The sequence below is a fragment of the Dermacentor andersoni genome, chromosome 8 (assembly GCF_023375885.2).
Source record: "Dermacentor andersoni chromosome 8, qqDerAnde1_hic_scaffold, whole genome shotgun sequence".
NCBI classification, from domain to species: domain Eukaryota; kingdom Metazoa; phylum Arthropoda; class Arachnida; order Ixodida; family Ixodidae; genus Dermacentor; species Dermacentor andersoni.
In genome coordinates this window covers 19,682,622-19,695,999 of record NC_092821.1, presented here as the reverse complement: position 1 = coordinate 19,695,999, position 13,378 = coordinate 19,682,622, and the positions used below count along the sequence as shown (strand labels likewise).

The 13,378-nt window shown below is 48.2% G+C and overlaps 1 protein-coding gene across 1 annotated transcript in view; it reads left to right on the top strand.

Annotated features, from left to right (window-relative positions):
• Positions 1–13,378, top strand: part of LOC126526590 (phospholipid-transporting ATPase ABCA3-like) — a 68,061-nt gene that overhangs the window by 5,587 nt on the left and 49,096 nt on the right. Inside the window, exon 2 of the mRNA XM_055068219.1 lies at positions 7,874–8,061. Within this exon, the coding sequence (XP_054924194.1) occupies positions 7,874–8,061 (188 nt within the window). The remainder of the gene's footprint in view (positions 1–7,873; positions 8,062–13,378) is intronic.

The following is a 13,378-nucleotide window of genomic DNA, read 5'->3' as shown; positions in this document are numbered from 1 at the left end:
CTCGTTCAGAACGGAAATTTGGCTGTAAGATGTAGAGTTCGCCAAAGTTATGACGTGGTTGGTTGAAATGCTCGACGACGGCTTTTGGAATCTTTTTAGCTGTGTCCGCGCGATGTCCATTTAATCTGACGTTCATTGATTGTCCGGTCAGAAAAATTATTGCGCCGATACTTTGGACCCTACATAGTTTTGCGTCGTCTAAGTCCTGTCAACTACGAAGTTATTCCAGCCGACACTTCGCACCCCTCCCGTAGACCACGTTCCTCCGACATTGTTCACGTTACCAGGATGAAGCCCTACCATTCGCGCGGACTCTCATCCACAAACTTTGTTATGCGGCCCCTGTCGTCACGTCCGTTGTCTTTCTCATTTCTTTTATTTTCTCTTTGTGGCATTTATTATCTCCCCAACTTTGTTTATTTTTTTTGGAGGGAGGGATAATGGCACGCACTACTAACGCTAGAAGTCGAGGAAAAAGTGTGCGTGGTAGCTGCTGCAAAAACGAACTGCAAACGGCCGTTCGCTTAGAACTGACTGACTGGCTTTTCCTCTCGTGACAATATAATGCACATTGGAGATTTCACGAAAATGTCGAAATTGACCTGCAGTTTGAGTGTTCTATAGAACAGCTAGAACCATTACACCAGTTCTAGAGTGAATATTTCTCTGAGAGCAAATTCATGACTTAACGTCCAACTATTTACTGCTAGCTGCTGCCTGATTCCCGCTGTCATAGCTGCAATATATGGGGTGCCTGAATGAGGAATCGACAAATTGTTGATAAATGTTGGGAGGATCACCTCGAATTGTACTACTGGCGTCACGTTCCTTGTATAGTGCAATGGTGTTTGTGTTAAATGAGTTAGTACTTGAGGTACTACTAGGCTACACTACAGGAAACTGAACAGCCTGCTCAATAAACAGCTTCTTTCAACTCCAAGTAATGCTGCATGTATGACGCTCCTGCGATGTATTTCCTGGAATTTGCATTCAAGCTGTGAGACACAAGTGTAGTCCAGAAGAGGTCCTGTGCACTGTATTGTGAGAAATACGGTTCAAAATTGAACTGGAACACACGGTACACGATAAAATGATAATGCGTTCCACACCCCGGTTTCATCACTTCTAAAAAGTGTGCCTGATGAGAACAGTACTTTCGGGTTGTGCATAGACTACCAACATATAAAAACAGACATACGTGTTTCCATTTGCTATGCCACGAATGTATGACAAATAATGAAAGTGGAGAATGTGAGTGCTTCTTTCACCTAAGTATGCACAAAGGGTAATACCAAAGTATTATCCAAGTAGAAAAAAAATTGTGTTTAGCTTTGATAAGACTTTTCATGCATACGAACATAATGGTTTCTTCTTTGGCTGGAAGAATTCGTGTGCCTGGAAAAAAGAATTAGGGACAATGTTCTAACTTTTGCTGGTCACTTTCACGTCTACATGGACAATGTTCTGTCATAAAAATCATACAACCAGCATGTAAGTCATGTATCACACCTTTTCAAAGCAGTGAGGTATGCCAAATCGACCATAAGCATACAAAAATCTCAGGGCGAAATGTTCTAATGACCACACGAAATGTAGCAAAGGAAAGGCCCAACCATCACAATTTGAGGCGTTGACACAAGGCGTGACGTGTTCCCTGTTGCCAGTTTTTACCGAATCTCCCCTCTTGTTGAATTTCTTTCTCTATGGTGATACCTTTCCTGTATCTTCGATAGCGTCCTGGAGAATCCGAGGTGCCCAGCGCTCCGATGGTAATGTAGGGCGTGCGATACTTCTGGACGCAGCGCTGACGGAACAATAAGAAGGTAGTTGGCGCGGAGTGGTGACAAGCTCTTCTTCACGAGTAGGTTGTTTCGAAGCGTAAATGAAGACAATCCGAGCTTAAATGATCTAGGGACAATATCGGTATTCTTTTCTGGATACTCCGGGTCTGCTCTTTGCTGTTCAACGAAGACTTCAGCGCTTATTATTCCCGGGAAGGGGTCGTCATCCTTGCATATTGTCGCGTCCGGTCGATGGGGACGCGTAATAGGTAATCGGTATCAGAATATTTTCGTCCGGACTTCTAGATTACAGTGATGTCTTATTCTTGCAGTGTGAGGCTCCATTGTGCTAGCCGTCCTGATGGCTCCTTTAAATTAACTACCCAACACAACGCTTGATGCTCGCTGACAACTTTGAGTGGCCTGCCATATAGGTAAGGAAGGAATCTTGCTGTAGCCCGAATTGTGGCGAGGTATTCCTTTTCAGTCGTAGAATACATGCATTCCGCTCTTGACACCGACCGGCTAGCGTAAGCTATCTCCCGTTCAAGTGCGTCTTTCTTCTGGACTAGAACGCCGGTGCGAATATCGGTACCTGCGTCCTCACAAAAGTGAGCAAGTATCGGCGGCGACTGCATGCGTATTTTGAATTCTTAAATGCGTCAGCCTGCAGCGTTTCCCACTTGAACTCGACGTCACATTTGGTTAGATGTGTCAGCGGCTCAGCGATGCGTGAAAAGTCCTCGACAGGGCTCCTGTAGCAGGCACACAAGCCAAGGAGTCTACGCTCTGCCTTCTTGTCGATGGGCTGCGGGAACTTTCTGATTTTAGCTGTCTCCTGTGGCTCAAGGTGGACTCCAGATTTGCTGATGACGTGGCTTAGGAACAGAAGCTCATGTAAGCGAAGCGGCGCTTGTCCGGCTTCCTGATGACTTGATGTCACTTGTACTGTCGGAAGTCGCCTAGGGTGATCGTGAAAACTTCCAGCGACGACGAGGACTTCGTGCAAGTCTGCCACTTCAATACTGCTAAAACCGTTGTCCATCACGCGCTGGATGTTGCAGGCGCCTATCACAGTCCAAATGGCATAATCTTGAAGTCATAGAGGCCGTCTGGCGTGATGATGACGGTCTTTTCGCGATCTCCTTCATCGCTTCCTATTTGCCATAGCCAGACTTGAGGTCCATCGACGAGAAGTATTTAGCGTTGCAGAGCCGATTCAATACGTCGTCTATCCGCTGTGTATACGTCCTTTTCCGTGACCTTGTTAAGTCGACGATAATCGATGCATAAACGTAAGAGAGGCCCGCGGGAGACTACAGAGACTACAGGAGAGGCCCACAGGCTGTTCGTCAGCTGGATGATGTCGTCGCGTAGCATTTCGTTGACTTGGTGCCTAATAGCCTGATGTTCTCGCGGAGAAATTCGGTAAGGGCTCAAGCAGAGTGGTCGAGCGCACTCTTCGCTTATTATTCAATGATTTGCGACTGGCGTTTGTCGAATCCTCGATGACGTCGAAAAGCAGTCTTTGTATCGTCAGAGAAAAAGTTCTGAGCTGTTGTTGCTTACGAATGGGGAGACTTGGACTTGTGTTGAAGTCTGGTTTACGAACTATGGTCGTTGTGGTAGATGCGGCAGAATCCGAGAGGACAAACGTATTGCTGGTTTCCACAATTTCCTGTATGTACGCGATTGTCCTGCCCTTTTTGCCGTACTTGAATTCCTGGCTGAAGTTGGTCAGCATCACTTCCGGTTTCCCTCCGTGGAGTCGAGTGATCCATCTTGCGACAATTTCACGGTTTAGCAGTAGACTTTTGTCGCCCTCGATGACGCCTTCTACGTCCGCGGGTGTTTAGGCGCCAACGAAAATAACAATGCTGGAGCGTGGCGGGATGCTCACTTGATCTTCGAGCACACTCAAGGGGTGGTGAGTACGAGAGCTCTCCGGCGGTATCGCTTGATCTTCCGACAGCGTTATCGATTTCCACTTCAGGTCAATGATTGCGCCATATTGGTTCTGGAAGTCCCTGCCGAGAATGAGGTGCAGGAAGGTTCAGGAAGTCCATGCCAATGAGGTTCAGGAAGTCCATGCCGAAACACTTTTGGCGAATAACGAAGCTGGCAGGGTAAGTCGGCTCATGAACGGTAGTTATTGCCGTGTAGATTCGAGTCGCCGTAATGAGGTGTCCTCCAGCGGTCCGAATTTGAGGGACTTCCCATGCAGTCTTAGCTTTCTTCAACTCGGCGGTGGTGTGCCCAATCATGACGGAGTAATCGGCTGCTGTGTCCACTAAGGCGGTGACTGCGTGGCCGTCGAGAAGCACGTCGAGGTCGGCCGTTCTTTGTCTTGCGTTACAGTTAGGTATTGGCGTCAGATCACAGCTGCGTCGCGTTTACTTGTGACTGGCACGTGGCGTCGTCAGGTGGTCTTTCGTCGGCGTATTCTTTGCTTCCGGAATTCATCGGGACGGCGGCGTGTCGTTGTTATGTCGTCGAGATAGCCTCTTTGGCGTCTTCATCGGCGGCGGAGGATCTTCGTCAGTTCGACGAAGAGCAACCACATCTCCATCGGTTGCTGCTTATAGTTTTCCGCATATGGGCTCGCAGAGCGGCCCCTGCTGCGTCAGTGTATGGACGGCGCTGCGGTGATATGTATCGGCCTGGTGATTGCGAATGGGACAGTTGTCGAGAACTCCACTGAGTGGCGGCGAGGTAGTCGGCGATGTCACATGGGCGCTCCCCAAGCTGTGTACGCGGCGCGTTGAAGCCTCACAGTCCCAAGTTGCAGTATGAGCATCGGCGGTACACATTTCTAGCTTCTCCGCAGCGATAGCAGATCGGGCGGTGCTCGGAAGTTCGCCGAATATCCGTCTTCCTGACGTAGCTGCGCTAGGCGACGGTACGGCGTGCTTGCAGCGGTGGCGCTGCACGACGGAACTGCGGCGTTACAGCGCCCTGGCGTTGTCGCGGAGACGTGCCTTGACGGCCGGTGAGGGCGGCGTAGGTCATCGCTTCCGGCTGGGGCTGTGTCGGTGCCGGTTGCGCTTCAGTAAGTCCAAGTGATGGCTGAACCTCCTCTGTGACGATGTCGGCGATTGAGGCCACTTGAGGCTGCTACCTAGGAAAGAGCTTCTGCAGCTCCTCGAGAAGGACCGCTCTGACGGTCACTCGCATGTCCTCACTGCCGAGTGATTGAACATCAGTGTAGTTTCGGCGATTATACTGCCTTGCCCGCATATCGAGCTTCTCTGTAATGGTTGTTGCTTCAGGAACAAATTAAGCAACAGCCCTGGGTGGGTTGCTTATCGATTCGGCGGATAGTTTCTCTTTTACCCCACGCATGAGGAACCGAATTTTCTTCTCCTCAGGCATATCCGGTTCACCGTGGCGGAACAGGCGCGTCATCTCCTCGGTGAAGATTGCGATGATCTCGTTGGGTGTTTGTACTCCTGCTTCCAGCACAGCTTCGGCCTTTTCGTTGCACACCATGCTCGTAAAGGTCCGTAGAAAGCCGCTGCGGAATAGGTCCCACGTTGTGAGGTTCATCTCGGTTCTCGAACCGCGTTCTGGCGGCGCCTTCTAAGACAAAGTATACTTGCCGCAGCTTTTCTTCGGAGGCCCAGTTGTTGAAAGGCGCGATTCGTTCGTAGGCATCTAGCCCGGATTCTAAGTCTTCAGTCGTTCATCCATGTAAAGATGGTGGGTCCAGTGGTTGTTTCAGCTGAATGGGGGACGCTGGGGCAGCCATTAGTGTTGTCTTGGCCACGCTTTCGTAGGTTTTCTCAGGTAGAAATCCATGCGCCGCAGACAGCTGTTGCATTTGGCGGCTTGCTCGATATTCCGGGATGATGTTGGTGTTGTCCTTGCGGTCCGAACTTGGATCACAGCTTGTCGGGGCGTCCGGTACATGAACGAACTAGCACCTCCACCAGATGTTACGTGGTAGTGAGGGTCGAGGACACAGCTACCAAACCGCGAATGGCGAAACCAACTTTATTGGACGAAACAGTGCCCACAAAAACAGGCTACACTCAAAGCTCAATGAAAGCGGCGAACACAGTCGGCGATTGTCGAAAGTCTTATCTGCGGAGCAAGCGCGTCGGCTTTTATACATCACTCGTCAAAGTTTCAGGGTAATCGCGGGTGCCCGCGCGTCTTCCAGAAAATTGTACACCATTCGCGTAGCGCATACACGAAATCAGATTACACAAGGTTCGGTGACACAAAACAGTAAAAAGAACCACCGACAACATTCGAGAAACTTGCGATACTGCAGGCGCGTCCTGCGCTGTGCGATAACAGATTTTAGACGGTAAAAAACGGTCACCCGGAAAAAAACCACAAGCACACGTGTCAATAGTATCTGCAAACCAAATATTGCTAAGATATTCACCGTTTATCGTCATTCCTCAGCCTTCGTACTCTAATGCCTTGCACATTAGTTCTATGCATGTAGTAAACAACATTGGAGAGATCATGTCTCCTTGCATGACTCCTTTGTTGATAGGTGAGTTACCTCCTCTGATAGGTAATTTAACTATTAACAACGTTATTCACGTAATGCCAATTGTGCTGTTGCTATCATCCAAACTTCACTTAGCCGCTGCTGCTGTCGCACACTCAACCGAAACGACGGAAACGCAACGAAAATAAAATATGACATCTTTAGGCCACCTGACGTCGGCATCTCGCGCAGGAGCAGCTCGAACTGCTCTCGACTACTCCAGGTGTGGCCGTACTGCTCCTGTTATGCCATTGGATCACAGTGCTGCTGCTCCAGTTTGCCCAAGGGAACGCAGCTATTTATACAGAAGTGTCAGAACACTTTTGAAAGCTCCTGTTCGGGCAATGGAATACGTCAATAATTATTCCTAAAAAAAGCCTTCGACTGGACTAGACACTTTGTTGTGAAACCGCAGGGTCCGGCATTCGGCAATGCTTTCCGCAGCGCAATTCAGCAGTTTACAATGGAGTGTGGAAAGCTGACAGTCTCTTAAATACTCTTTCGTGATTTGAATTCGAAAGCACTTTCACATCTCTAATTAGTTAGTTGCGTCCATGATGCGTTATGTCATACAATGTCCTGTGTCTCTTACAGCTCAACCTTAATCCGCCTTAATTCACCTAGCTCTAGTTTGTACCAACGTTGACACCTTTAATCCAACCTAATTCACCTATCTCTAATTTGTACCAACGTTGACAACCTTTAATCCACCTTTATCCACTCTATTTCACTATCATTCACTTTACTGTACACGGTCGTCCACTTCCAATTTGAACACGGCTCCGGGCGGCCGGCGCTCCGCGGAGCGCCGCTCGTGGGCCGCCCGAAGCCGTGTTCAAATTGGAAGTGGACGACCGTGTACATTAGGTGACCTTACTCTAACATGTTCTAACCAGTCACTGCAGACAATGCCCTCTTTTCTTGCTCATGGCAAATATAAGACTGTCGCATTAATGACGCAGGTCTTTTACGGGGGTTCCGCAACGGTTTTCGTGCTGCAGGAAAGGGCCTGCGAACGCGTGGACGATGCAAAATGCAAGCTCAGCGAAACGGCGCTTGTCGAAGCTCCGACATAGATTGAAACGTGATTATCCTTGATTTTAAAATAGAAATGGCCTTGCGCTTATCTCATTCAAGTGGACAAGAAGTTACATATTGGCCAGTGATGCAGCAATGTTTGTTTTTTCACGTCGCGTTATACGGACTCGACATTGGACGTCGGACAGGCATTTAGCTACTGCGGCAGGAAAAGCTGATCCCGTGACGATGCAAGACAACGTACGTGGTCACCTTCACTCAGACGTTCAGCAGCTAGCCACGACCACGCTCGGACGCAGCATCAATTGCTGCAACTGCTGCTGAGTTCGAGCGAGGCCGTGAGTTAGCAGATACCTTGTTGCTTCCGAATTGTGTGGGAACTTGCTCAGGCTTTGACATATCGGTTGTGAGATGGGCCTACATCTGTGATAGATTTTTCTTCTGTTTACATTTGTCTATTCTTTTACTTGTTATTATTCGCTCCCCTTTGTAATACTTTTCACCTTAGGAATTATATATACTTTTTTGTATTTATTCGCGTACACTGCAGTGGCAGTCGCAGATCAGCTACTGCGTCCAACTCGGAGGCCTATTGGACAAGATGAACGCGTACGAGTACCTGTACCTGGTCGGTCGGCTGCGAGGCATTCCTGAAAACGAGTTAAAACGCATGGTGGACAGCATCTTATCCGTCGTCGATCTCACCGAGCACGCCTCAATGGAGTGCGGCGTGTACAGGTTCGCGGATTAACATTCATACGTTAACATTCCTAGCGTATTTCAAGCAATTTTGCATAGACAATGTATGTTGTATCCTGATGTATTTGTTTGTATGCATGTTCACTTCTATATAACCGTTTTGTCGCCTATCTGGTTCAGCGGTTAGTCTGTTTGTCACATTGGGCGGCTAAGGTGAGCTAAGAAGGCTCGAAACCGACCATCGAACCAACCTGAGCCACTTAGTAAGTGGCAATGCGCACATACTGCAACTCTTCAACGGAACACCTTGACTCCAAATTGGGTCGCTCGGTATCTGCCCGTAGGTGCACTGTTCTTCAAAGAACGTCTTTTACGTTAACTTGGGTAAAAAAGTATGTGCCACTGGCAATGCGCCGGTTTATAATGATGAAATGATCCTTTAAGTTTCTCTCATGCTAAGTGGAACCAAACTCAGACCAGAAGGGTTCCTTAGGGACATCAGTCCGACACATTAGCAGGCTGCGCCGTATTCCATTGGATATGTGGCGCTTTCAATGAACGCCTTTCGCGCCAACGCTTTATCAAGCTGTGCCATTAATGCCCTGGCTGTATGTCGTTTTTCAGTGAACCTCTCAGCAACTCGCCCAGTTAGGGCATGTGTTGCCCAGCGTTCGCACGCACCCACGTACTAAGCATTTCAGGCGCCACCCGCAGGCTTCGTGGGGGTGGCGTTAGAGGTCGTCGGGTACTTTTAGGGAAGACCGATTTAGGAATCCCGTTGCCGTACGCGCCTCAGACATAACTCATTTCGACGGTGGCAGTAAGTTGTGTCGCTTTATTGATTTAGTGCTAAGGCAATATCGTAGTAAATCATAGCCAGATTGGTTCTGCCACTATTTTTACAGCAAGCCTCCCAGGCCTTTGTTCACGGGATTTCTTCGTGGCGTAATGTCGACGGAAAACGATCATCATCACTGGCTCACACCCCCGCAAGGCACAGGCTGCATGCGCTCAGCAAAGTCAAGCGAACAGATCATACATTCTTTCGAATCACACATACAACATGAACACAAAATACAGCATACAACCTACAAGATTAATAACAAGCTCAAAAACATCCGAACCACATAATTGATGACAAGGCCCTACTGCGCATACACGCTATGCGAAACGCGTACCTCTTTACGCATACGTTTCCGGTAAATACCTTCACGCAAACTGCCGCGGCGACAACAGCTTGCGACCTGCGGAGTGACGTCCCTAGCCTTTCGTGCACAAAATAACCAGCATATGAACTGATTTCAGTGTTGTACCAGCACACACTATGAGCAGCGGCATGCTGTAAAAAATACCACTAATCCCATTACTACAATTACTGTTAAATAGCATAACTAGCATTACTCGAAACCCACATAGCATTGCTTACCTCTCTTAGCAGCTGTAGTGGTGGTTCTCAACAGCTTCGCTGGGCAGCCGCTTTCTCGCAGAGCAGTGATAGCAAGCCAATTTTCTCTTTAGCCTGCAGGCTCTGCACTAAATAATTGTAAACATGCCCGATATCCCTGCGGTTACAACGTTCGTGTACCAAGTGAAGAATGTCACATGGGCATGAGTCGAGAATCTCATCGGCGCCCACGCACCAAGTTTGTTTTACAGCGAAGCTATGTGTGGTTAGGATCCCGTAATTTCTTCTTGGCGTAACGCCTACAGAGAAGCATCATAAACAATTGCTTATACCCCCACGTGAAATGGCTTATAGCCAAGTAAGGAAGAGGTTACAAGCTCTCAGTCATAGAGTTTCTAAATAAATACCTACAGGGAAATGTGGCGCTAGTGTCTACGGGGGTTCTCATGAGCGCTGCCTCAACCTACATGGGAATGATGGGAAGTACAGGCTTCGGATTGACTTCGATCTTTAGACTAGTGACGTTTGCTTGTGGCGCAGTAAACAAAGCTATACTCAAATATTATCGCGTAAAATCTAATTTTATTTCTGTAGTATGTTATATAATGTACAAGACGCTACATAAACTTTGTATGACTTTGAGATGGAAGCATGGTTTACTATGGTTTGTCACCAGGACACACCAGGGTATGCATACTTGTGCGATTGCGTTCCCGATTTAACCACAAAGAATAATTATTTATTTATTTTTGCGTGTACTTATATAAAAACGCTCATCAAGTATTTATGGAAATAAAAATGTTGTATTGTGAGAAAGTGTTGCGTCCTTGAGTGGAATGCTTACAAGTGTCGTCTGCTACGAGGCCTGCTCGCTGCAAACGCGAGACTTTTCTCGCAGACGACAGGCACTTGTTAACTCTCTCTCTCGCTCTTTCGAAAGGCTGCGTCGGCTGTCACGATTGCTGAACGTCTTCACATACTTTTAAGCACATCTACTGCAGTGCTACCTAGGACGCTAGTGGCCTCCTACCAATATGCTTCATCATATTGTATATTGACGTACCGCTTCCGAAGCGTTATGGCGTGGCTTTGCACTTACCCATTTTGCGACACTAGACTACAGCCAGGAAGCAGCAACATTTCCTACCACAAGTAAGTTTGTGTTCTCAAAGACCTAAAACACGCATTTGAATGAGCACATAAACGAGGAATGCATAATGAAGCCCTCAATAAAATTTGATTGTCAAGCCACTAGAAGTACAACTGTATATGTCTTGTATCAGTAGTGCCTTCTTTTTCATATTCTGAAGTTTCATAAAGCACGTAACGGTACAGTGCCAACCTAACACACTTAACAAACCAAGCTCCAAACGCTCAAAACATGTTCTTTCAACGTTTACGATGCCGTCGCTTTGTCGTCAGGGCTTCGACGCCACACCGCGACACAAACATCGTCCCAGTCGCTGGCCCAGCGCGCTCTCGCCACTTCGAGCAACATAACAAAGGCAGAGAGTTTTGCGTTGCACTCTCCCACTGCAGGTTACAGCAAGTGCGCTTGAAGCTAAACCAAAACTGCCAAAAAAATACTTGTAGACTAGTTCGCCAGTCAATAGAACGCCAATCCGAAGCCTGTACTTCCCATCATTCCCATGATGGTTGAACGATCACAGCGCCAGATTTCCCTCTAGGTATACTAATACGACACTCTATGCTCTCAGCAATGTGAAGTGAACAATGCCTAAATTCTTTTGAGCCACGCATACAACATAAAGCGCATCATGCCTTTGAGTAAAGAACAAGCTCAAAACAAGCCAACCAATTGATGGTAAGGCGTTCCTGCGCCAACATGATGGGTATGGTGTTGGGCTGCTAAGCATGACGTCGCGGGATCGAGTTTCGGCCGCGGCGGCAGCATTTCGGTAGGGGCGAAATGTGAAAACACCCCTCTACTTAGATTTAGGTGCATGTTAAAGAACCCCAAGTGGTCCCACTTTCTGGAGATCCCAACAACGGCGTGCCTCATAATGAGATCGCGTTTTTGACACCTAACACCTCATAATTTTGTTTAATTTTATAGATATTTATATATAAATTTATATACTTATATTGACATTTGTACTTGTTTATCTTTCCCGGCTGACCGGTTTTCACCGCCTAAGCAATATTATCGCTCAGCACAGGACGCTGCGGCGTGTATCGGACGTTTCTCGAAGGTTATCTAAGGTTTTATCTGCTGTCGTCACCAAACCTGTTGTAGTCTGATTGCATGCGCCACGCGAATAGTACAGTACTTTCTGGGAGATGCGCGGGCGCCAGTGATTACTCGGGAACATTCGGTGGCTCATGGAAAAGATGCCGATGCGCTTTACCCGCGCTTCAGATTTTCGACGATGGCTGACTGCGCTCGCCTTTATCGTAACATTTACGTTTGCGCAAGCGGCCGCGGCGACAGGAACTTGACTATAGCATACGAAGCAGGGAGTGACGTAACTACACTTTCGTACGTAAAAAATAACCCGCCTTTCAATTGATTTGTGTTGTGATAGTGCTATGGGAAGGCCATGTAGAGTGAGGACTCCTGAAGAGCAGCGTTCTTACAAAGCGCGGCGAAGTTCTCTCTGGTCCACTCATTCTAGGTGCAAGAAGTAGCGGCGCAAGCGAAGTCAGAGGCGGTTGAATCGTCTCACGATAAAAATTAGGTAAAACGCGCGTGAATGTCGCCACGAGAATAATCACAACCTATGACGCGATGGATAATCATTCCAGGTGTCGTGTACAGCTCCGCAGTTCAACCACCTTAATACCTGATTTGGAGAACATTTTTTCGCTGTGTTTCACCATCTCGTCTGACAGGGAAGGCTCCTGCCAAGGGGAGTGAAGCTACTTGGCGCAAATCGAGGGGGAGGGGGAAGACTTCAGTAAATGTCGCTTGAGTGGTCGCAGAATAAGACACATTGTTACTGCCCAATAGGCTTAGCGTTTATTACTTAGTTTCACGTTAAACTGCAGGTAACATTCATGGCTGGCCGACGCACACGCAGGGCGGGCCTTTTTGGCATATAATCCTCGCGTCGTCGTCCACCGTGCAACTGGACTAGGTCCGAAGAGTCACTGCGAAGCAGCAAATTTTATCTAACGTGCGCTCGAGGGAAAGAGGCCAACCACTGGCGACGAAAACTAAATTACGCTTCCCTATTGAACGCTTTGTATGGGCCAATATGATGCCTTTGACGGATGTTTAGGTGACCGACAAAGCAAAGCCCGTCGTCTTCCTTGATATTTATGCAAATACCCATTTTCAGGTGGAAAACATGCAAGATTCCTCAGAACTATCCCCACAGAGGTAAGATTTACAAAGAAGAGGTCCCCGCATTTCTGTCGGGTGGAGCAAACGCGATAAAGGAGGTCACGTATCGGACATCAAGCGCCACACAGCTGCAGCGTCGAAGCCAAGAGTTGCTTTTAGAGTTCCTCTATTGGTGGGGCGGCTGCGGGTGGGGCTGGCCGACCGCGACTAAATCCATTTCTACTACAGCTGTGCTTTCCTTGGGCACTTTGTTGCAGAGTAATTGCATGAGTCGAAGAATGAATCCTGGGTGCGAGCCAGGCCTCAGCACCGCTGGACCCTCACTGCTGCTTACTTCTTGGTATGCTCGGTTTACTGCGGGCGCATACTGTTAGATGAGCCTACCTCAACCAGCTGCCCCCCAAATTGGTTACTGCTAATTATGTGTATTCCATGACGGCAAGTTCTGCACACACGCTATGGGAAATCGAACGCTCGTCGCGCAGCTACGCAGCCTGATCCAGTGCACCAGCGAGAGAGGGACCGCGCACGCAGGGTTTCAGGGTGCAGCCTTGGTCCACCAGAGGCCACGACCATCTTCAAAGTGGAAGGGAGCAGCCAAAAGGGGGTTTAACTGAGCTAGTTGGTTCATTTTTTGAGGAGTG